Source organism: Diabrotica undecimpunctata, chromosome 3 (genome assembly GCF_040954645.1).
Source record: "Diabrotica undecimpunctata isolate CICGRU chromosome 3, icDiaUnde3, whole genome shotgun sequence".
NCBI lineage: Eukaryota > Metazoa > Arthropoda > Insecta > Coleoptera > Chrysomelidae > Diabrotica > Diabrotica undecimpunctata.
Window position 1 is genome coordinate 170,348,710 of NC_092805.1, and position 27,128 is coordinate 170,375,837.

The 27,128-nt window shown below is 32.8% G+C and overlaps 1 protein-coding gene across 2 annotated transcripts in view; it reads left to right on the forward strand.

Annotated features, from left to right (window-relative positions):
• The window catches only part of LOC140437803 (clavesin-2), a 63,409-nt gene that overhangs the window by 14,906 nt on the left and 21,375 nt on the right, over positions 1–27,128 (forward strand). The window contains exons 1-2 of one of the 2 annotated variants that reach the window (XM_072527550.1): positions 6,656–6,816; positions 14,392–14,613. In XM_072527550.1, the coding sequence (XP_072383651.1) occupies positions 14,392–14,613 (222 nt within the window). In that variant the 5' untranslated portion in view covers positions 6,656–6,816. Of the gene's footprint in view, positions 1–6,655; positions 6,817–14,391; positions 14,614–27,128 lie in introns of those variants that run through there. The other variant, XM_072527551.1, reaches the window with a different exon arrangement.

The window sequence follows — 27,128 nt, forward strand, 5'->3', positions numbered from 1 at the left end:
AGTTGCTGCAATCTAGCGGAGTTCCTTTTTTGAATATAGGGATGAAAGTGGATGTCGTCCAGTCGTTGGGCTTATATGCATAACATTTACTAAAACATCTACAGTCTCTTTTAAAACTTCTACGATGATCTGGTCTGCGCTAGAAGATTTTCTATTTTTTAACTTTTTGATTGCTTTTTCTACCTCTGACTTTAGAATGTTTGGTTTTCTCTCTGCAGTGAACTCGTCGTGATTTGCATTCTGGGGATCATCTGCATATAGACTTTGACAATATTTTCTCCATACCTCCGCAATCCCTTTCTCGTCATTTATAATGTTGGTTTTGATTCATTATTGTTTGTGTGATTGGTTTAAATTCCCTGGATAGATATCGGACTTTTTTATATAACTCATGGGATTCATACCGGTTTGCATGTCTCTCTAGTTCTTCCCATTCTTCATTTATATGTTTATTTTTATCATCCCTACATGCTCTTTAATTTCTCTATTTAACTTTGCTAATTCGTTTTTGTTGCTGTCGTTTTGATATATGAGAGATTTGATCTCCTTTGCTCTTCGAGAAGTTGCAGCTCCTTCTGTCTATCATCCAGTGTTTTCTCTAGATGATCTTTTTGCTGTTCTGGTTCTTTCTAAAGAGGTTTCTATGGCATTTCTGAAACCTTTCCACATATCTTCTGGGTTGTCTTTTGTGTTCAACAATATATATCAATATATATTTAGTGACTCAGAGATTACAAATATCTTTCTTTTATTGTCCTTTCAACTTTTTCTTTCTTCATTCTTCTTAGCACTTTAACTTTCGTAAAGTGATCCACACGTGAGACCTTAAAAATTCTTCTCTACTACATCGTCTTTTCAGCGTCCATGATTCAGTTTCATAGTATAGGGCAATGGATAATGTGATAGTATTTTTAGGCTTAATGTCAAATCTACAGAAAATTGCTCTCCTTACAACCACATCGTTACAGAAACCAAACTCAGAGTCACTAATAAGTAAATATAGTTTGGAGTGTATTAATAATAGCCGAAGAGATAATGGGTTATATAGATAGATATGGAGTAAATTATACAGGGTGTAACAAAAAGGTAGGTCATAAATTAAATCACATATTCTGGGACCAAAAATATTTCGATTGAACCTAACTTACTTTAATACAAATGTGCACATAAAAAAAGTTACAGGCCTTTGAAGTTACAAAAATTAAAACCGATTTTTTTAATATATCGAAAACTGTTGAAAATTTTATTTTGAAATGGATATGTGGCTTTCTTATGGCAGGAATATTAAAAAAACAGTGAAATTTGTACACTCCATAAAAATTTTATGAGGGTTTTGTTCCCTTAAACCCCCCCAAATGTTTGTGTACGTTCCAATTAAGTTATTATTGTGGTACCATTAGTTAAACACAATCTTTTTTAAAAGTTTTGGGTTTCCTAGTACTTTTCGATAAGCCAGTTTTTATCGAAATTGAGCTACTTTTTTATTATGCTTTAAAATTTCTCTAGTCGGCTATATAACATTTGCTACTATGGTTAGTATGTATTAAATAGTAGCATTAACAATACATATTGTCAGTTTATTTCTTTCCATTGATCGTCGTTTAGGAGAGACAGGCACATTGCAACCGCAACTCATTGGTAATAATGGTCGACCAAAAGTAGATACAAACGATGAAGAGATTTTGCAAGCAATTGAAGAAATCCCTGGTAGCAGTACCAGAGTAGTAGCGGCTCAATTAGATGTTTTCACATAATGATTTGAGAAACAGCAGTTTCATCTTTAGCACTTAACAACCGTTCAAGAATTACTGGATGAAGGTTATCCTAAAAGAATGGGGTTTTGCTATTGGTTTTTATCGGAAAACACACAAAATATCAATTTTATTAATCATCTTCTGTTTACCGACGAAGCTACCTTTAACAGAAATGGCATTACGAACCATCATACCACGCACACCTGGGCCAAAGAAAACCCCCACGCAAAAAAGTCTCTCATCATCAAAGAAATTTTAAAGTCAATGTTTGGGCACGAATTGTGAATAATTACCCAATAAGGCCAGTAATTCTTCCAAATAATTTAAACGGTGAAAATTATCAACAATTTCTACAAAACGTATTACCAGATTACTTAGACGAGGTTAATCTCGCAGCAATTATTTCTTCGCCACCCAGAGGTGCAGATCTTAACTCAATTGACTTTTGCTTTTGAGATTTTATGAAAGGGTACGTATATTCCGTACCAATTATGAACGAACAACAACTAAGGAATACAATCATGTAAGCTGTATACGTTTTTGTATTACATCCTTTTTGTTACACCCTGTATACGTTCACTATGTTGGATTTCTTTATTGCATAATAACAAGAACTTCAACTGAAACTTAAATGATTTTTCCACCTCTGATTAAATTGTCTTCTGGCATTCTAGTATACCTAATATACAGAAAAAATAAATTAGTTAATTACAAAAAGCAATCTTTTTATATTTAATAAATACTGCAATTGCATTATTATGATTAAGAAATCCTTATAAGTCTATTTGCTCGAGTTATTAACGATTATTTCATCATTTTTTTGTTTTTTATTTTGTTTAAATGACAAGATTATACCTGGTAATTTAATTATAGTGATGATTACAAAAGTGTATTTCTAGAATTGAAAAATTAACCTATTTTAGCATAAAATCTAAAGCGGTTTATTTTAATCGACTTTATCTTATTGATTTTAACCTTTGGAATTACTTCTAATGGTCTAAGAATAACAAAAAGGGTACAGAGAACTCAACAATTTGTATATTGTTTATTTGAGGACAATAAAATTGCATAGAGACGATTAGTTTTTCAATAACATCAATTCATATGTTGTCTCACATGTAAATTTTCTTTACGTTTATATCTACAAATATAAATACATAAAATCATATTACTTTCAAGTCAAAGTCGATGATGAATTATTTGTTTACCATAAATGAGTGGCAAGTACACCACAGGGCAGTCTGCTTGGACCACTCCTTTATCTATACTTTACTAGAGATGGCACTGCAATTTTGTCTTCAGGCGCTAATCCTGAGAGAGCTACAGAAAAATTTCAGGATCATCTCAATCTATTTTAAGAGTGATTAGAGAAATGGAAAATAAAGGTAACCCCAGTTAAATCAGCGCATGTAACATTTACAACAAAAAGAAGTATTTATCCACCAGTAATTACATATGATACTCCTATTTCCATTAAAGCAAAAAGTAAATTGTATCTTGATGAAAACTTGCGTAAACCATTCTCCACGAAATACTCAGAATGATAATTGGTCCACTTTACTGATACTGCATTAAAGATAATGATAAAAATCATCTAATATGAGAACTACGTAACCAATCTGTGAAAAGAAAACTTAAAGGAGTATATTCGGAAAACTTACGAGATTTACAGCGAACCGTTACAGTGAGATTCACATTTTAGCAGGATGGATGGTACTTAAGGTCATCAATCAAAGTCTGTCTACATGACTTTACGAATAAAACTATTAAGCAAATTTCTTCCTCTTATTCTTATTCTCTTTTTGTGCTCTTTTTGTTTTCTCTTCTTAGTCTTATTCTCTTGCCATCTTTATTTGTTGTCATTTAGCTTATATCATCGTTCCATTCTACTCTTCTCTTTATTAACCAGTTCTTGATGTTCTCCACCTTGCATCTATGTCGTATATCTGTACTTCTAGATCTCTCCCTTAGTGTTTTACTATCAATTTTTCTCGGCATTTTCATCACTGCTGTTTCTAGTATTATTTTTGTCCTCTCTGTATCAGGTCGTGTTTCCTTGGCATATGGAGTTATTGGTCTAATGATTTGTAAATTCTGCCTTTCATTTGAAGGTTATATATGAAGTTTACAAAGCGATTGGCCTTGGAAGGGGCTTAGAAGTTTTGGGCGAGTAGAGAAGAGAATTTTAAAAAGAAAGAAGAAATGAGATAACAATCACAATCATCGCAATAGAATAGACCTACAAAAATTCTACCAACAAATAAATATTTGTAAAAAACAGTTTAAACTCAGAATAATATCCTGTAAAGATAAGAATAGCTCTATAATCAGTGACACAACAATAAACATATGGACGAATTATTTTTTATTCATCTACTTAACGGTGTTTAATCTGCTGGTCTTTGCAATTTGGGCAATAATAATATAATGTTTAAACTTCGAGTACTTATCTGTTAAATATTTTTAACTCTCCTGCATGGAGCAAAAGCTTAGGTTCTTATGGAAACAATTAGTAAGAAAATAAGGGTAAATTAAAAAGAAACAGGGAACCGAGTAAATGACGAATCTCTTGTATGAAAAATCTGAGACAGTGGGCGTTTAAAATATCCTTAGAACTTTTTAGAATTACTGTAAACAAACTTATGTGGGCCAAAATTCCCAACGTCTAATGAGGATATGACACGGGAAGAAGAAGCTTAATGGAAATTAGGAGGAAGAACCAAAATATGTTTATATACTTGAAAAGAACGAAACCGCACAAGAGTCAGTTTCCTTCTTCCTAGAGTAGATTACAGAAGTTAAACAAAAGTGGCGATAAAACGCATCCCTCTACAGATCTTCATTTCTTCTGACTTTTGCCCATCAATTTGAACTATGGCAATTTGGTTCCAACATATTGTTTGATGGTGATGATGTGATTATCTTTATGATTTTACAGTCAATGAGCTTATTCATAAGTATTGATATTAGTTTTTCATGTTTTATTCTATCAAAAGCTTTTTCGTGTGTACAAAAAAAGCACAAGTGTAGGTCGACGTTTACACTACGACATCGCTAAATCACTTTGTTGATGGCAAATAGTTCTCCTCGAGTACCCTGGAAAAGTTCTCTAACGTTCTACTCCTCTCTTCTTAATTTCTTGGGTAAATATGTTACCAGTACTCTTTTCTTGTCTTTTATATGTCGTTGTTGATTTCTTTGACCCATTCGGTCACTTCTTTTATTTTTTTGTGGATATTTCTCATATCATATTTTGTTTATAATTCTTCTACCCATTAACATTGTTTCATCACATACATTTCCTTAGATGTTTTAATTTTTTACTCTCTTATATTATTGTATCTCTTTATACTTTTGTAGAACTTTTCCTTTATATTTCCTTTTTTCTTCCTTTTGTAGTAGTATTTCTTTTGGCATCCATTGTTTTTTAGCCTCTGACTTCTATGACCGGTGTTGTATCAAACTTTCTTGAGATGGTTAACATTCACATTATTTTTTAATTCGTTTTTTATTTTTTCATTTACAATTATTTTTAATTTTATTTTCATGACAGCAACTAACGGTTTATGGTCTGAGTTAACATCTCCTTCAGGATATTTTAACTGAGGTTTTAGGGTTTTTATATCTGCTGTTTACTGAGTATCTGATCTTAATATAAAACCTGTTTGATTTCTGACAATGTGGTTTACTGTATGTGAAGGAGATGTCCATGTATATAGTCTTCTCTTAAGAAGCTGAAACCAAGTATTGGCAATTACCATATTATTTTCTTGACAGATTTCTATGAGCCTTTCTCCTCTTTCGTTTTTAGTTTCTAATTCGAACTGTCCTACTATATTTTCATCTCTACCTGCTCCAATTCCTGCATTAAAGTCTCCTATATGGTGCAATTCTGAATACAATTTTTTCATAGGAGCCACTTTAAAATTAACAATATTTCAAAGTACCTGGGTCTGGTAATCTTTAAACATGGCGGCGACTATCTTTTGAAACAAATTTATAAATAAATAACTGACATCTGGAAAAAGAATAGAAACAAACCCAGAATTAAAATTATATCGTCAGAAGGCGTTTCTTTGAATAACGTGGAAGATAAGTCTATAGTTACATACAGTCCACACAACAGCATCGGGCCTATAATAGCCCCTTCCATTCCTAAACAAAATATGCCACCTGCTATAGCTAAACTGGTTAAGTAGGGATGACCACCCCCTTTTATTTCTTTGTAAATGGTAGTGTCAACAACAGAGGTGGGTAAAAACTGTACTCCAGCAAAGATTATGGCCTCTATTCCTATATCTTGAGCTAACCAAAGATCCGGCCGGTATATACGCCAAGTAAGTCCCAAGAAAAGGTACCGCTCCTAAAATACTTGCAAAAACTGTAGGTAAATACACGATTTTAACGCCGAACAAGTTATGGATGAACCGCGTCCACATGCCATAAAATTCTTTCTGCCATCTTTAGAGAGGCCGAGAAAACTCCTATAATCGCCCCTTTCAAAGCGTGCCCAAAACATTTTTTCTATCCAATCTTCGTCGTTAATACCGTTAATCTGTATGTCCCTAGTTGTGGATTTAAATATTTTTTAATGATTTCTTAACTTTTTCGTCTCCTCTACTTATTTAAAATATTGTTTAATATTTTTTCTACTGCTTTTATTTGATAATAAACTAAAAATGTCTTGGGTTGGAAAAAAAATTTCATTAAATTTACATATTTTAATTAAAATTCGTGTTCATTAGTACATAACCTATAAAAATTCAGAAAAAACCTTTACATTGTTTGAACTTAATTAAAAAGTCCAAAAAACAACAAATTCGTTACAATGTTTCTCGCACGCCTATGTTAATAATATCAATATTATATCTATATGAAACTGAATCATGAACTTTGATTCTTACGAATAACTGTCTTATCCAGTAGATAAAGAATCTACTAAAAGCCGGTATCTCCTCCAACAAAAACACTCTGTATGTTTGTGTCCTCCGGAACAAGTCATATTTGTTTATAATATTAATCCCTTTGTTAACGGTGAAAAGTGCAAGGAACAATAACAAAGGTGAGTGCTGCGACATAAACAATTACTGGCTTTTTGATTATTATTTATACTAAATATTAAAAAAAAATTATTTGATTGGTCTTTAATCTCATTGTTTTCTTCATTTTTAAAAATTTGTCTTGTTTTTGTAAATGAAATTTTTGTTAGGTATAAACAAAGAATTTTAATTCAGTATTCTAATTTTACATTGTTATTGGAAAAGCAAAACGAAAAAACAACTTAAATTAACAGAAAATACTCTTTTGGCTATAGCATTTCCTAATGTTTCTTCCTATTTAGAAATCCCAGCTGAAACTAATTTCTTCCAATCTAATTTCAATATTCTTTATTCCCAAACCAAAGTTTATTTCCCTACTTTTGATGATAACAACGCCATTCAACTTCAGAAACAACTTGCCAAATTTGATAAGCCATATAGGATTTTCACAGATGGGTCAAAATCCATTTTGGGAGTTGGTTGTGCGGTATATATCCAAAACAATCAAGAACATATTATGTTTAAATTAAACCAACAATGTTCCATTTATTCAGCAAAACTGTATGCAATATATCAAGCTCTTGAATGGACTATCGAGAAAAGAATGTCTGATCAACAAATAGTAATCATGTCGGATTCAAAATCTGCGTTGTCTGCTTTAGATAATTCGAATAAGCATTTATACAAAAACAGTATTATCGACAAAATTTTAGAAAATCAACTAAAGCTACTTGAAAGAAATAATTCAGTCTCTTTCATTTGGGTAAAAGGACATGCTGGTATCTCGGGTAACACCAAAGCAGATTATTTTGCTAAAGAAGCGGCTTCAAAAGGATTAGAAATTAGTTGGTTCAATAGAAGTGATTTAGTTTCGCTGCGTAAACAAGAATTAAAAGAAAACTGGGAAATTGAATGGAATGCTTTTTGTAACAGAAGTAACAACCTTTATACAAAAATTCACCCTGTTTTACCTACTGTGCCTTTTGCGGCAAGAAGTCATCCCAGTAGAACAGTATATTCAATGTTTGTTAGATGCCTTGTTAATCATGCCACTGTGAAAGCCTATCTTCATAGATTTAATTTAAGTGAAACCTAACGTTGTGATTGTAATGGTAACACTGACGATATCAAACATTGGATGTTCGGGTGCATATATAATGATGCTGCTATTAAGTATCTATTGGAAAATCTGATAAAAGAACAAATACCTCTTCCTCAGTGTCAATCTTCCATTTTATATATCTCTCGTCATAATATTAGGTTTAACCAAATTTTTTGGGAATATTTAAAAAGGACTAAAAGAAAAATTTAGGATGGAATGTGTAATGTGAATGTATAAATCTAGCTTTGTTCCCTCTGTCTATCCTTATGTTATATAGTTACCTCCTAGCCGTTGCCTGTCTTGTGTTGTCATAAAGTCGCTATGAAAGGCACCTTAGCGGGAAAAGTCAAAAGGTGCCAAAAGGCACCTTGGTTCTAAATATTTATTTTAAGTTGGTTAGGGCACTGAATGAAACGAATGAATGTATGGTTTTTTTATCAATCTACTGATTCTTGTGTTACTGACGTTTCCATTATATTTTTAATCTACCTCTATGCGAAGTACTATTTTGTTAACAAATGCAATAGGTCAATACATCATTAACAAATTCAAGTAGTCAAATACATTATCGTGGCTGAATGGATCAAGTTATCCAAAGCCATTAATTAAGCAAAAAAAAATACTTTTTTGGATACGCACAATAGATGCAGAATAGAAGGTGCATAAAAAGAAAGGAAATAGAAACTACGGATTTCAAACTTTGTGGTTTTCATCAGTACGTTGGTGAAGTTAGCTTGGAAATTGATCACCACGTTACTATTTTCTGGAATTAATATTAGTATCTTTTTTTCCGGAACTACAACTAATATCGTTAGTTAAAAGGGGTGTCCAGTAAAAAGAGCACAAAGAACGAGTAGTTTACTGGATTTTTCACTGAAACCTCCATATACTTAATTACTATTTAAATGGGAATAAGCCACAATTAAAGGATAAAGTAAGTTTATTAACGTTTCAATTTCCACCTCGGAAATCGTTCTCAAAATACAAACATGAGTGAATCCCTCAACTTGTTCTTCTCTGCTTAAATAAACACCATTCAACTTAGGATCCAATATATTCGCTGCCAAATGAATTGAATGTATTGCCATTTGTTTCCGTTTAGAGACAAACATTTTTATTGCTTTTTCTTCTTGGTTCCATAATGGACTTGAAGATAGTTCTTTGTCCATATGATTTTCTAAGTTAAAAAAAAACACTCAGTTATCTGACTTAGTCGAGGCTTATCTGACTCTAATTTAGAAATATAGTCATCAATAGGATTTATGATATGATATAATTGTGATACACTTACCCAAAATACGTCCTCAACATCTTCAACACTCTAACATATGAAACGTCAATTACTTACTTTAATTGTGGCTTATTCCCATTTAAATAGTAATTACTTTAACACAAGAAAATAGCTTCAGAACAATATTAAGAAACTCCATATACTTAGAGGAACATGCCTAACGGAAAAACACGTTTATAAAATTAAACAACTTACTTTGACACTATAGTCCTCAAATATAGATACAATTATATCAACCCCTTCATAGACAACATTTTCCAGCATGATTTCTTTAATATCCCTCGTTTACTGCTTTTAGGAACTTGCAACTCACCAGTTCTTCGCATTTAGTGATTATTTTTTGGACTGCTACCCATTTAACGACATCAATGGGTGCCACCCCTAGTCTTCCCATAATATATCCAATCCTTAAGTTTATCTATTTTTTTTAAGCAATATAAGCTTTATAAGCAATTTTGCTTGTTCATTGGCGGATTAATACCTCTATGGAAGATTGTCTCTACATCTTTTGCGCGGTCGTTCGATACTTTCTGCCGATTGGTGACTTATCTCTTGCTATATTGACGACACGGGTCTCCTCCATTCTGCTTACGTGGTTATTCCATTCTTTTTTTCTATTTTATATCCGTTCATTTATACACTGTATGTTACATTTTCTTCTAATGTCTTCACGTCTTTTAATTCTTCTCAGTACCCTCATCTCTGCCGTTTCCAGTAGCCTTTGCGTTGTAGCTATGTGGGGTTTTATTTCTGAGGCATATGTCATTATTGGTCTTACACTGGCTTTATAAATTCTTGTCTTCACCTCAGTGTTAATGTGTCTGTTTCGCCATATAGTGTTATTAAGGCATCCTGCCAGTCCATTTATTTTTTGTACTTAATCTTTCACTTCTTTATCCAGATCTCCATAGCTGGACAGTGTAATTTATAGGTATTTTATTTCCATGACTTGTTCAATACTGATGCCATTAATTTCTATTTTACATCTTGTTGGTTCTTTGCTATCGTTCTTAGTTTTCTGAGATGAGATGTCATATTAAATTCTTTTGCTCTTATGTTAAATCTTTGGACATGCGTTTATCGTTCTTTTTATTTGTAACTGCACAATCTTTAATTTTATCCTTTTTATCACAAAATACAGCATTGCTCTTTTGACATATCGCGCTCTAATTCTACTGCATACATCCCCATCTATTTCTCCATTGCGCTATAGTACCAATAATACCAATACTATATAATTAAGACTATTATTTATTTACAATCATTTCACCATCCAAAGTTATCATTTTATTTGTAGTAACTCCATCTTTAAATGCATATTCCAAATACTCTCTTTTTGTCCTACTAAGTTTTAAACCTTTTTTCTCAACAGCTTTTTTCCATTGTTTCAGTTTTTGTTCTAAATCTCCTTCAGTATTTACTACTAACACTACATGATCAGCATACAATAGGCACCAGGAAATATCAACCTGTAATTTTGTTGTTTTTTTTATCCAAAACTACCGAGAATAAATATAGAGTAAGCACCTATATCTTCACATGAAATTTATCAGTCTCTCTCACAGCCTAATAGTCTGTATATTCACCAGAAACTAGTCTCTTACTGAGCGCTCACCACAGAACTTTTCGCATCAAATGCTTTTCCAACATCAGTAAATATAATACTCCAGCCAATCTGTGAAAAAATCATCATCTTGTCAAACAGTAGACTCTAGGGGTATTTAGTAGATCGCAATCGATTCGCTTGTGCTTTTTACCATTCTTCGGGCAAATACAAAATCTCTTTCTTACGCTTCTTTTCTTCAATTTCTGCAAAATCTCGGTCATATGGTAAGAAGTTTCTTAACTAACGGTGAAAGGAAATTGATCATAACAGCATTTTTATTGTTTAAAATTAAAGAGCACAAAGGTACTTAGGCATAATAAGCATAAGCAAAATAAGGAAAAATATCGATACATACTGATAAGAATTGACGTCATAGTTTCTAAAGTTGTTATTACATGTTATAATATTGTTTTATATGTGATTCATGGTGGGTCAAATGACCCAATAAAGATCTCCCATGGGCTTGTAGACAATTAGTTTATTTTTATAAGTCAATCATTTTCCGAGCAAAGCCTATATTCTGATAAGGGTCTAGATGCAAACATTTACGTAATATATCTTTTTTATCATGTACTTTCAAAAACAGCTTAGTTGATAGAGTAAGCAACAAAACAGAAAGTTGATGGATTTACGAAACAAACTGTGGTGCCCAGTTTCTAATTATTATCGTCCACTTTATCGTTTTAAGTTCAAAATTGTTGACCCATAATCGTTTATTTCGGGATAAAAGATAAAGTATATTGTTTTTATCTTATTAATATATATCTATATATCCTAATAATGTGAATCACGACATTGTTTCGATTTAACTATGCTTTTGTTCTATATTACTTATTATTAATGCTGTTAAAATGTAAAGAGGTTAAAATATTGTATTTGAGATACGAATTTGATATCGTTTTATTAGTTTTGATTTAGATAAATTCGTTCAACCACTGAAAACCATTGATTAAACTACATAACACCAGTTTGTCTGCATAGAAGTCATTCATCTAGCAACCAGATATATAGAACTTAACATAATTGGAAGGGCATTCGAGGAAAAAAATCTGCTCAGTCTTGTTCCCGGATGTGATCTAAGTCTTCGTTAAGATTCAGTATAAAAACCTTATGTGTAAATTTAATAGACTACTAAAAATACTAGTTGACTAGTACTACTTCATTCTTCTTCTTCTTTTATCGCCTATCCTATGTGGATGTTGGCAATCACGTTGGTCCATACAACTTTGTTGACAGCTGCTCTAAATAGATATATGGTATTCATTCCTGCCCATTGTCTGATGTTCTACAACCACGATGTCCTTCTGCGTCCTTGAGATCTTTTGCCTTCTATCTTGCTTTGTAAAATTAGTTGAATTAGTTGATACTTCTCATTGCGCATCACATGCCCTAAGTATGTCATCTTTCTGATTTTCACGATATGCATAATTTCCAGATCTTTATTACGTTGGATCCCGGTGTTGTTTGTAACATGATGGATATAGGAAATTATGAGCATGCGGCGGTAGCACCACATTTCGAAGGCTTCTAATCGTTTGGATGTTGCCTCCGTTAAGGTCCAGGCTTCCACTCCATATAGCAGGATAGAAAATACATAGCATCTCAAGACTAGTGTTCTTATATCAATGTTCAGGTGCATATTACATAAAATCTTCCTGACTCTCACCTTTTCTATACGACATCTTATTTTCTGTGAGTTCATTATTAGCAGTGAATTGGTATTGTTTTACGTCGTTTTTACTTACTACAAGAATTTTGGTCTTCTTACAGTTTAATTTCATGCCGTATCTGTCACAGGCTTCCACTACACGGTCTATTAATGTTTGCAGATCCTCCGCATTATCAGCAATCAAAACCGTCTCGTCCGCATACCTTAAATTGTTTATGATTTCTCCATTGATTTTTATACCTTCTCTCAAACCATCAATAGCTCCCTGAACAGCATTTCCGAGTACGTTTTGAACAACGTCGGTGATAAAATGCAGCACTGACGTACTCCTTGTTTTATCATGAATTCTTGTGAGGTTTCGTTGTCTACTCGTACAGTTGGCCTTTGCTGTAAGTATAAATTTTAATTTAGGCGTTAATCTTTGTCATCAATACTAGATTCTTTCAGTATCTGAAATAATTTTTGATGTTGCATTTACGTCTCGAGCTCTTTGTATCAATACTTGTATGGAAAATAGGGCCTCTCGCGTTCCCAGTCCGCTTCTAAACCCAAACTGAACACTGCTAATGTTTTCTTTAAGTTTTCTATATATGCGAGACTGAATAACAGAAAGAAGGATTTTAAGTGCATGGCTCATTAAACTTCTGGAGAGCATCTGGTGGCATTTGCTTTTTTGGAGAGAGGGATGAAGGTGGAAACTACTTCTTGCACTATAATAATATAAAACGAGATTTTAAATATTAAATTACATCCTGTAACTCAATTGAGTTTAACAATTAACAGTGCCTGGAACGAAATGAAGGCGGCAGTTCTTAACGCTGGCGAAACGTTTGTGGGTAGAAAAGAACCAAGTGCCAAAACAGACTGAATGACACCAGATATTATAAAGCTCATAGAAGAAACTAGTATAAACGCAGATACAAGATACAAGGAAGCTAAAGAGCGCTAGATGGATGAAAATTGCAAAGGAAGGGTTCCATATTATGCTTTGAGTGACCTCCATATTAGGATAAAGGTCTCCTCTAAACGGGAAGAAGCTTGAATTCTCAATCAGGATAAACTGGGACAAAGATGGCTTCTGAATTGGTAGGAACTTAGGAATGGGATAAACTTGGACTCCTAACATGACCATAATCAGATGGGAAAAAAAGCCAAATATGCGAAAAACAAAAGATAAAATTAATATAAGGAAACAAAAAACGACAAAATATGATCTTACTCTTGACAGGGGCCTCGAAACACATGTAGAACATCTTTAAATCTTGTTGCACAACGGAAGGTAGAATAGAATTGATCAAGTGTGCCTTATTACAGACACAAAAAAAATGTCTGGGCAAAATACCTTTTCCGAGTTTGACTGAAAATATTAGAATTCTTGGGTGGTTTTAACGATATCATAGATTACTTAGATTTTCAAATAAAAACTGCAACGGAACTTTTGGCGGCATTTCAATAACATCTTCAGGATAATATTTAATAAACAGACCTTTAAACTAACGAGATATATTTCTATAAAATGTTTTAAAGGGGTTACAGCGGGTAGGTAAACTTCTCTGAGTAATATAACGGGAATTTTTTTAGTACAAAAATTAAATTTATATACTGAGTGTTTTTTACAAAATTTAGTAAAATAAACGTTGTTTTTTTACAAGTTTAGAAAGACGGAGTTTGATACAGAAACAGTCTTATAAAGTGTATAATCTATGGAATAAAAACGAAAAAAAAAAAAAGTGGAAATTGGGCTAAGATTTGTCAAAATTATAGGTTAATTTCGTATGTAAAGAACAATTATTGCATCTACTAACTATAAAACACACATACTATCATTTTAGGCGGTGCACATCGAGGTATTTATTTTCAAACCGATGTCTGCAAATTATATTTAACTTATTGATACGCATCATCTATTTAAAAGTAAATTTTCTTCTAGATGGCATCGCCCTTTTCCTTGAACCAGGGCCCCTTGGACGACGAAACCCAAGCCATCGCCAAGGAGGAACTACGAGAGACTCCAGAAAATATGAAAGCTGGAATAGAGAAGTTGAGAGAATACCTAAACAATGACGAATCACTTAATTTTAAAGATACTGATGAGTACCTGACCATTTTCCTTAGGCCTTGTAAATGGGATCCCAAAGGCGCCTATGAACTGGTAAGTTTATTTTTGTTTATTGAATTATAAATCAAATCTCAACGTCTCAAACTAAAAGTGCAGTGACCCATCCCTACTTATTCCTATTCCTAAGAATGTTGGTTATCCCCGTCCCTAATGATCCCCATCCCTAATGGTGCTTATTCCCCATCCCTAATAATATGGACGGAGTCCATTTTTTATCTTTTTTGACCATCTATTTTCAGGCATTCTCTGCAGGTGTCCATACCAGTTATATTATTCATATCTTTTGTCTTCGATAGTATCTATTATTGTGCGGTAACATCGTGTCCAATAGTCCATTTTCATTGCCTTCATTTTTGATTTCTTTTTTTGAATGATTTCCCAACGTTTGGCGCCGTACAACTCAATACTTTCTTTTATTGTTTTATAAATTCTTCTTTTATTTTCTTCTGTTATTTGATTATTTCACAATAGTCCGTGTAGCTGTCCAATGGCCGAGCTTGCTTGTCCAATCCTAGAATGTATTTCTTCGTTATTCCCTGCCTTTAATGTTATTTGGACTCCCAAGTATTTGAAGGTTTCAGTTGATTTTATAGTTCCCATTTTAATTTGTAGGCGTTCTGATTTTTCTCCTGTAACTAAATACTCAACGAGGACAAGACCAATGGGTTACGAAGTACATGGTGGTTACAAAGAACCCAAGACCAAGGGTTAGACAAAACGTAACAATCAATGAATACAACTTTGAAGTCGTCAAAGAATTCAAGTACATGGGAGCGATCCTAACATCTGAAAATAAATATGAAAAGGGCGTAGCAGCCAGGATCATTGAAGGAAACAGGGCATATTAATCATTAATGACCGTACTTAAATCAAAAATACTCTTAATACCAGCAAAAATAAGAGTGTACAAGACAATAATTCGTCCTACAATAACGTATGGAAGCGAGACATGGACTCTGAACCAGCGGGAAACCACAAAATTACTGGTACTGGAAAGAGAGATACTGCGGACTATCTATGGACCTTGCAGAGAAGTGACAACAGGAGAATGGAGAAGAAGACACAATGATGAACTCCAGACAGTATATGGAGATGAAAACATAGTACGCTACATTAAAGCAAACCGAATAAGATGGGCGGGCGACGTACTAAGATCGAGTGACGAAAGACTAATGAATGCTACATTCTAGGAAAGGCCCGATGGCAGAAGGTCAGTTGGTCGCCCAAGAAAGAGATGGAAGGATGCAGTAGCCAGTGATCTACGCAAAATGGGAATACAGCAATGGGAAATAGCTACACAGGATCGACAACAATGGAGGGAAATAGTAAACGCGGCCAAGACACACATAGAGTTGCAGAGCCAAATGATGATGATTTTTGTATGTTATTTGTAAGGCCCCACTTGGTATACTCCTCCTCCAGTTTTCTAAGCATATAGTCAATATCGCTCTCGTCTTCAGCTAGAATGGCTTGGCCATCAGTAAAGTGTACAATCACTAGTCTTCGATTGGAATGTCCATATTGCAGCATTTTTTTCTAAACACTGAGAGCGCCTTATTCGGATATGTTTTGAATAGTGCAGGTGCTATGCAGCAGTTTTGCTTGAGACCCTTACTAATAGGAATTTTTTAGTTAATTTGTTTCCCGTGGGTCTTCCTTAATTGTTTATTTATTTTTCTTTCTTACTTATTTATTTCTGAGCATACTTATATTAAAAGGAAATGACATTATTTGTATATAACAAAACTATTGACGAAGTAGTCAAAAATTTAGTAATATAATTACCCAAAAATGGTTCTACATTTATTTTCCTACACCTGATTAATAAATAGAATTTGAGATAACGAAAAATAAAAAAGATAAATTTCTATATCTAAAGTAATTCCAAATTTATTTCAGATAACATTTTAAAATATGTATCTACTTTTGCTTGTTCGTTGAAAATGTGCGCGCTCAAAGGATAAAATTGATAAAAAATTGTTTAAAACTCACAATGTTTAAAAAAAGTATTGTAAAGTAGTTATAAATAATACCTCTCATATTAAATAAAAATTAAAGAGACTTTAATTTAATGTAGAGAAATTTAATGTAAATAACGCATATTATTATTCGTACATTGGTGACAATCCTTACGTTGTTCCAAGAATTTAAACATCAGCATAGGTTTAGCATAAACGTCTGGAAGGGACTAGTTGAGGAGTATCTACTTGGTTTAAATGGTTCTGATTAAATACATTTCCTGCAAAATGTTTTACTTAATTCTGGCTAAGTATACAAGATGCTTGCAACTAATTTAGAAATAACTTTGGAATTTTTGCAAGAATCTTTTGTAACTATCTACCTTTGATACATGTTCTTTTGTGTTAGTTTAACTCTGAAAGGTAAATAATCATACCAGTTTCGGTTTTTCTAATTCTGGAGGTATTAAAAAAACCAATTACAAGGCGCCATCTTCAAAGAGCTTTTCGGACTAGGTGAAGTGGGTTAAATTGTCTTAAAATTATCTGAGAAATCTCTGGTCTTCGTTTGTCAAGAGAGTTTCTAGACACTCTGTATAATTGCCAATTGAACGTTCGACAAAATTTAGTCCTTTTAGATAGATACATCCCGTATGGAGGCAAGCCTCAGTTCTAGTTTCCGTTAATTGACTTCTCCTCCTCAGTCCTAATCCCTTTTGGGATGTGGTGACACCATCAGGCCTTTACAGTTTTTTCACGATTTCCCTCCATCCTTCTCTGTAAAGGGCTAGTTGTTCGGCTTCATGTAACCCTTGGTTAATCAATATTTTTGTTTGATTTACCCAACGGCTTGGAGATCTTCCCCTAGGTCTCTTTCCTTCAACTCTACCCTCGACTATCAGTTTTTCCATCGTACCTGTTTTTCTAGCAATGTGTCCAAAATACTGCAAATATCTCTGTTGTATTTGTTTAAGCAATCTATCCTTTACTTTAAGTTGTTGTAATATCGATACGTTAGTGTGATGATTATCCAGGATATTCTTAACATGCGGCGGTATACCCAATTTCAAAAGCGTCTGGTTTACTTTTATCCGCTTTATTTAAGGTCCACGATTCGGATGCATATGTGGCTATGGGAAAAATGAGTGCTCTTACCAGCCTTAGTTTTGTGTGTATGCTAGAATTTTTCCAAATTGTTACCAGTTTCATCATAGCTGTTCTAGCAATAGTCAACCTTCTACGTATCTCTCTGTCACACCTTCCGTCATTTGTTATTAGGGACCCCAGGTATATGAAACTATTTACTACTTCAAATCCCCCAATTTCTGTAATGTGTTGAAGATTATTCCGAGCTCTGTCTACTATCATAATTTTTGTCTTACTCCTATTTAGCTTTAGTCCATACGTTTTGCTTTTCTCCTTCAGACAACTCATTATTTCTTCCATTTCTTCTTGATTTGCGTTCACATAATGTGTTCGCTGTAGACATTAAACAGAGTTGGCGAGATTATGCATCTCTGCCTGACACCTGCCTCTGTTCTGAAATGATCGGAATGGGTGTTGTTTATTTTTACTGTGCACTTATTATTTTCATATAGACTTCTAATTAGTTGAATTAAGTGGTGGGGTGTTCCCATTTCCGCTAGTAAGGACCATAGCTGCTGTCATTTGACTTTATCGAAGGCCTTTGTGTAATCCACAAAGCACATAAGCATAGGAGTATCGAATTCACGAGTTGTTTCGATTAGCTGTCTGACATTAAGGATGTGGTCTCTTGTGCCTTTTCCTGGGAGAAATACCGCTTGTTTTTCTGATATCTGAGGCAATAGAAAAGCTTTCATGTATTACATGAAGTAGAACCTTGCTTGCATGGGATGTTAGGGTTACCGTTCTGTAGTTGCTGCAATCTAGCGGAGTTCCTTTTTTTAATATAGGGATGAAAGTGGATGTTGTCCAGTCGTTAGGCTCCGGTTTCCCAAATCTTTTTGCAGATGATATGCATAACATTTACTCCAACATATTCAGTCTCTTTTAAAAGGTGATCTAGTCTGCGCCAGGAGATTTTCTATTTTTTAATATTTTGATTACTTTTTCTACCTCTGACTTTAGAATGTTTGGTTCTCTCTCTGCAGTGAACTCGTCGTGATTTGCATTCTGGGGATCATCTGCATATAGACTTTGACAATATTTTTTCCATACCTCCGCAATCCCTTCCTCGTCATTTATAATATGTTGGTTTTGATCAATTATTGTTTGTGTGCTTGGTTTAAATTCCGTGGATAGATATTGGACTTTGTTATTTAGCTCATGGGAATCATACCGGTTTGTATATCTCTCTAGTTCTTCGTATTCTTCATTTACATGTTTATTTTTATCATCCCTACATGCTCTCTTAATTTCTCTATTTAACCTTGCTAATTCGTTTTTGTTGCTTTAGTTTTGATATATAAGAGATTTAATTCTCCTTCGCTCTTCGAGAAGTTGCAGCGTTCTGTCTGCCATCCAGTGTTTTCTCTTGATGATTTTTTTTTTTCGCTTCTGGTTCTTTCTACAGAGGTTTCTATGGCATTTCTCCAACCTTTCCACATTTATTCTGGGTTGTCTTGTGTGTTCAACATACTAGTTTCCTTGAATGCATCTCTAAATGTTTTCGGCTTTGAAATCTCCAGCCTGTTTTGATTTTGGTGCGGCATTGTTCTTTTTAGTTTCATCTTGAAGCAAACCCATAACAATTTATGATCGGATCCACATTCAGCTCTTGGTCTAGTTTTTACGTTTGTAAAACATGTCTTCAATCTGTTTCTAATCAATATGTAGTCGATTTGGTTCTTGTATTCTCCATTTGGGCTGGTCCACGTCGATAACGATAACTGACGACCTAACAATAAAAAAAGAGGGAAGATAAAAAAGCCTCAACAGATCAAAGAGTACGTTTATTGTATAAATTTTACGCCGTCTTTTCTATCAGATATTTTAAACTTTTTCAATTTATTTGATAAAATAATGGCCCTCTTTTATAGATCATTTAGTTTTTACTCTCTATTTTTGTTTGACCTTCCAAAAAGTCCTCATTAATATTGGCTGATGGTTTAGACCTACAAAAACACTTTTAAGTCTTGCATGATATCTCCAAATTTATTCTTTTGGCAAATTCAACCTACTTATATCTAATGGATTACATAATAGGTAATTGAAAAAAAAATCGTTTAGTTACTTTAAATTTGAAACCAATTTGTTGGCTAATACAGTAGCATGTCTTAATACAATTAAAGTGAATAAAAAAATACATTTTGAAGATATTATTTTCATTATCTGGCATCGAGTTATCTCAATAAGTACCATTTTTTTTCGTTAGTACTAATCTAAAAACGATTTACATAAAATAGCATTTATCTTAAGTACTAAGATCTATCTGAACAAATAAAGATTATTTATTGAGGTATTTTAATAAGAATAGGTACTTGATAATTTAAACAACAATTTTAATGTTACTAAAATTTGAATGGGAGTTTCCAAAAATATATATAACATTGCATACTATTTTACGGCATGTAAGCATGGCCTTATATTATAAAGTAGGAAAAGATAGAAAAACTAAAGAACAATAGTCCTTATTATTGATTTTAAAGCCTAAAGTGAAAGAATGTGCTATTTGCGCTTAAAAGGGAAATGCTTTAATTACAGTTTGATCAATGTACATGCCCCAACTGTTGACAAACCAGAGGAAATAAAAGAACAGTTCCTCGAAGACCTAGAGCAAGCATACAAAAGATGTCCCAGAAATGACATTAAGATTGTATTAGGTGACATGAATGCAAGAATAGGACGACAATCACAACACAGTAGCGATAATGGATTACGACTGATAAACTAAGCAGCAGCACTAAATATGACCGTTACTACAACCTATTTTGTACACAAGAACATACACAAGGTAACCTGGGTTTCTCTTAATGTAAGAACAACGAGTCAGAATGATAACTTGTTAATAAATTCAACGCATGGAACAGACGTAATAAACTGCAGCATTGAGGGCTAGAATTTCAAACACCAGTAAAGAAAATAAAATGGATACAAAAAAATGGAAGGTGCAAAAGCTGAGAGATGCAAGAATTGCAGAACGGCACTCGGAAAACATCACCAACAGGCTAACAAATCAAAATGTAAATGAAGAAAGCTAAACCGATATAGACTTCTACTGCACCAGAATAAAGGAAGACATTGAAGAAGCAGCGAAAGATGAAATAAAAACAGAAATTTGTGCCCGTAAAAATCATTGGTTTGACGATAAATGCAAGAATGCAATAAAAGAAAAAATTGAAACCTACAGAAAGATGGTTACCGGACGAACTAAAACAATTGTAGAGAATTATCAGACAAAGAGAAAAGAAAAAAAGAGAGTACACAAAAAAAACGAAACCACTTAAATAACTAACTTAAATATATAGAAAACCTCAACAGAGAGAAACAATTCAGAGGATTCTATAAGAAAGTTAACATCAACAGAAAATAATTCAAGGTAACCACAAGAGAATGCAGAAGTCAGAATAGCGACCTATTAACAACAAGGAAAGATATATTGAATAGATGGGTGGATTTCTTTAACCAGGCACTTAATATAAAGGAAGAAGAAGAAAACCTAGAAGACAAAAGAGATGTGGTAAGGGGAATAGACGAGAGGGAAGAGGAACCACCAACGATTCTTGAAGTTAAAGATGCAGTTAAAAAACTAGCCAGAAACATATCACCCAAAATAGATAATCTCCCAGCTGAACTATATAAAGAAAGTGGCTATGATACCATAATAGCATTACAGCAGCTTATAAAAGATATATGGACACAGAAATCCCTCCCCAATGATTGGAATATTGGAATACTTTGCACCATATACATAAAAGGATATATCTTTGAATGCTCTAACCACAGAGGAATTACGCTTCTAAATGCAGCGTATAAAATATTTTCCACACTACTATGGCACCGTATGGCACCATATGTGGAAAGGATAGTAGGAAAATACCAAGCTGGTTTAATAGATGGTAAATCGACAATTTATCAGATTGCAACCCTAAAACAAATTTTAGAATAAACTCTGGAATATGGCATTATACTCATCACATGTTTATAGACTACAAAGCAGCCTACGACTCTGAATAGAAGACAAATATTAAAAGCAATGAAAGAGCTAGGAATACCAAATTCGTTGGTAACTTTAACAAAACTAACTCTTAAAAAATTTGAATGTGGAGTACGAATTCAGTGACAACTATCTGAATCTTTTAAAACAAATTACGGCCTGCGCCAGGGAAACCCTCTCTCCTGTATACTGTTTAATCTGGGTCTGAACAAGAATGGGTTTAAAACCCAGAAATGGGTTTAATAATAAACACCAACAAAACGAAGTATATGAAAATAAGGAAGCAACCCAAATCCTATGGCTACTTGTTATAGAAAACGACGCCATCGAAGCAGTGAACGAATTTGTATACCTGGAAGTGCTCCTTAACATTGAAAATAATACTACTGCAGAGATAAACCGCAGAATATTCACGGCCAACAGGTGCTATTTTGGACTACAAAAATAAATCTCTACAAAACAATAATACGCTCCTAACATATGGTTCAGAGACCTGGACTCTGAACAAAAAATATTGAAAACATGTTTTCATTATTTTTCGAAACAAAGAATGTTTCAAAAGAAAAGTACCAAGGTAAATCTATAGAGCAGTGAATTACAATGGAGTGTGGAGAAGACGATACAACTTTGAACTTTATAGAATAGACCAGGAACCTGATATCGTAAAACATATTGAGATCGTCTGAGGTGAAAAGAACAGGTAATGCGGATGGAACAAAATGACCCAGCTAGAAAACCACTCCTTAATAGGACCCAGAGAAGAAAAGGAAGACCCAGAACAAGTTTCCTTGATAACATCGATGAATATATGAGAAATATGGGAATACGTGCTTGACGGAGGAAGGCGAAGTGTAGGGAAGACTGGAGAGAAATTCTGAAGAAGGCTAGGACCCATGCTGGGTTGTAAAGCCAGAATGATGATGATCAAGATAGAAAAAAAAACATTGTAGACAATTTCGAACAACGTAATGGCAGAAGAGGTAGTTTTGTAGAATTCTGCGTAGATAACAATTACTTATGTGTGGCAAATACATTGTTCAAACTACTGTACCGTCGTTTATATACTTGGAACTTACCAGCAGATACTAAAGATAAAATTATAAGAAATCAAATCGATTATATAACAATTACTGAAAGGTATAGTAGACTCGGAATTCGGCTAGATAATTTACACCGAAAATAAGAAAATTCTGTTTCGCAACATTGTGTGAAGAACATTCTCCGATATCAACAGGACCGTGTTATGCTTTAAAATTATTTTCTTACAATGTTTTACCAAAGTTGCACTAATAAAAATAAAAAAAGTTATGATTTTTAATAGAGAAGCATGTACATTTTCCCTGTTATATCAAAATTAATAAATCTGGAAAGTCATATCACTATTAAATATAAAAATATACTGAACCAAGTAGATCTATATTATATATATTAGTGCTTCTTCTACTTTCTATGTAGATATGACTTTGTCTGTTTTTCAATGTTCCTCCAGTAAGTTATCGTTCCATCGTTTTCGTGGTCCTGTATAGTATTTTACCATCAATTTTTCTAAGTGTTTTCATCTGTGCTGTTTCTAACATTATTTTTGTCCTCTTTGTAAGATCGTGTTTTTGCCTCGAATGTCATTATTGGTCTGTTAACTGTTTTGTAAGTTCTGTCTTTCATTTTTTTCCCAATATACATTTCTCCATATTGTTTCATTCACACAACCTGCAGCTCTGTTTGCTCTATTCACTTGATCTTCGACTTCTGTTTCGAGCTATCCGTAGCTAGATAATGTGATGCCTAGATATTTAAACTCCATCACTTGTTCTATTATCTGACCCCCCAGCTCCAATTTACATCTTTGTAAATTTGCTGCTATAATCATGCATTTTGTCTTTTTTGAGGAAATTAACGTGTTAAATTTTCTGGCAGTTATATTAAATTGGTGCAACATACGTTGGTAATCATCTTCAGTTTGAGAGAGTAGTATTACGTCGTCTGCATAGCAGATTATTTTAAGTTGTTTTTCTCCCATTTGGTACCTTTTTTTAGTTCTTACTTTTTTTATTATTTCATCCATAATCAGGTTGAACAATAGAGGACTCAGAGAATCTCTCTATTTTATTCCATTGCCAGCTTCAATTAGGTCAGTTAGTTCTTCTTTTACGTTTACTTTTCTACTTACTACTTTCCAACTTGTCGCTATAATGTTTTTTACTTCTTTTGCAATTAATTGGAGAGCAACCGATAAAAATTTGGGAGCCACATTTTTCTTCTTATATTTCCTTTTAACTTCGCCCATATTAATTCTATTGCATTTAATATACAAAAATAAGGAAGCTGTCTAAGCACGGTATGTCCGTTATTGAAAGCACAGTCATCAACAACATATTCCTTTTGAAATTGCTTACTTTGAGTAAACTCTAAATTGATTTTTCGTATATGTATCTTTAAAATTCAAATCTTCCTCATATGGTATATATATATATATATATATATATATATATATATATATATATATATATATATATATATATATATATATAAAATATTTAAACCCATCACTGATATTTTATTATTTGTTTTCAATTTTTTTAGCTTGTCTAACAAAATGGTTTATTTTGAAAATTGTTTATTCGTATTCGTTAATGTTTTAATAAATGTAAATTTGACTGGTTTCTAGGAATCTAGAGTAGACAGATTGAACTTTGAATTTTCCTTGTTTTCGTCCAATCTGCACCTCCACCTCTCATTATAGAATTCACTTTTTATTAGACAACTTGAACTTTGTCCTCTGATTTCATCGTTCCATTGAACTACGATATCTTAGTTCCCGATTAAAGTATTCAACTAAAAATTGATTATTTTTTATTTTTCTCATTTAAAAGGCACGTTTAGTCGCACTAATGTGAAATTAAAGTGATTTATGACGGTTTGGGGTACTTGTACCTTCACCTCTGTAGTAATTAATCGGTCGGTTGTTGCTGGAATGGTGTTTTGTTATAAAATAGTAACCATGACAACCGAGGGAAATTTCAATAATTATTCTTTAAAATTATTATTTACATGCAAGAATTTGTTTGGAGTTTACTGAAGACTTTCACTTTGTCATAATTATTATTTATATAGCTTATGGGAATATATAGTAATATAAGCTATATTTTGTGTTTTTATGGGATTAAGCCATAATTGATTGTAATGAAAATTACATTTTAACTAAAATTAGACTCCAGAAATCGTTTTCAAAAAAGATAATTTAAGAATTGTGTGAAAAGAATATAACCGAAAAAGTTGATGAGGAGGTCATAACGTCTCTTCTGACATACCACTACTGTTTGGTGTCATTTTTTCACAATTAAATACATCTTCAACAAAGATCGTGTTTAAATTCACACATGTAAATTCTGTTTAGGATTTTCTATATATGCTGAGAGGAATCAAAACCGTTGATTATTTCTGATGGATTGATCAATTTTATCTCGTCGGTAGCGGAAGCGTTTTAATTCCAAAATTCCAACCATTTCGCACCGAGGACCAATCCGTTGTCAGGAGCTGTTTAGTAAGACCCTTTAGGGTGGGTTTTGAAATCACTGTCGGTTTTTTTTCAAGCCGAGGTACATCCTGGTTGGATAAAGTAAAATACTTTTGATTATCAATAATGAGAATTTTACCAGGAAAATGAATACTGAGCTTTTTTATTTTATATCGTTTAAAATAACTTCTAGAAATTGTTATACTTACAGTCATTCGTGAAACATTATATCTTCGGCCAACATTTCGCAAATACTTTCCTTATTGGTTCTTCATATTCTGAATTAATCTCTCTTCCCGAGCAGGAGTTAAAAACTATTGGGCAAATTAAGACATGGTATACCATTTTCGCCCTTTTTAATGGTCTGGTAAATCGTTGACACAGAAATATTTTAAGTACCAAAAATTCTTACAATATCGCGTTTTGGTACATGTCCAACTAAACGATAAATACTTTGATGAATATTAAGTTTGTACGACATTTTAACGTTTTGACATTCGTCAAAGCTGACATTGTTTATATCATTTAAGTTGTTTACTAACTTTAGTTTCCAATGGCAACTTGATCCAATGCATCCTATCAATAATACTTTTAAATCTAAAATTTTCCGAAAACTTTAGGGACATACGTTATTGCTGGAGTTTATAATGTATTTACCGGAGCTCTTTACGAAGCTTCACAGAGCTTATGAATAATGTTTTTGAGTGTCCTTATCCCGGAGGCGATATTTTTAATATGTTTTTTGAAATGAGGTTGTTGTTGTTTCCTATTATTAAAGTGAAAACAACTACTTTTTTTTTATTTAGTTTGATGGCCTTGGCCGAGCCAATTAGCCAGACAAATTTAAAGACAAACAATTTTTACAATCAGAGGAATTTTTTACAATTAGAGGAATAAACATATAGTCATCCGTACAATCTAACGTGCAATTAGTAATAAATTACAACTTATTTTTTAATTCTTTTTTTCTTTTTTAATTATTTTTTTTTCCTGCGCTAAGACATAACCCGATTCAACATCTCGGAGGTTTACATCTTCCCTTTTTTTTTAATTCTTTATGATTTTTTTTTTATTAATTTTATATATATTTTTTTAATATATTTTTTTTCTAATTTTTTTTTATTAATTTTATATATATATTTTTTTAATATATTTTTTTTCTAATTTTTTTTTTTTTAATTTTTTTTAAATTTATTATTTTTTTTTTATATTTAATTTTTTTTTTTGCTATAATACAATATTTACTTAAATATAAGTTAGTTTTAAGCTACAATTTATATTTACAGTTTTTGATATGTTCGTAAATCGTTTTTAATATATTGATATCTCTAGAGAAAATCAAATTGTTCAGGTAGACGGGAAGTGGAATTTTTAATATAATAAGATTATCATAAAATTTGTTTATGTTTACTGATTCGTGGGAACATTCAAGAAAAATATGTAATAAGTTACCTTCTTTTCCACACTTGCAATTAGGTGACTCCGCGAGACACAACTTGTACATATGAAGGGGGGTAAGAGCATGATTAGATCTTAATCTGTTTATAACCCTTATGAAATGGCGATTTGATAGAGTATGAAATGGCGATTTGATAGAGTATGAAACCATCTTTTTATGGGTATTTCAGGCTGCATTTGTTTGTAATTATTTCCAGTTCTCGTGTTTCGATAATATGTTTGCCATTTTTCTTTTTGATGCTGTTTGCTAATTATATCAATGTCCGAAAAGGGGAGTAAGTTCAAGGGAGCTTCTTCGCCTATGTCTAGGGCAGATTTGGCTAGGCTATCTGCTATTTCATTGCCCTTAATGCCCGCGTGTCCCTTTATCCATGATATAATAATGCTTTTCCCTAAATTTGTAATTTTATTGTAAATAGTCATAATTTCTAGTTCTATATGATTTAGTTGTTTGGACCTATGTACATTTGTTAGTCTGTCG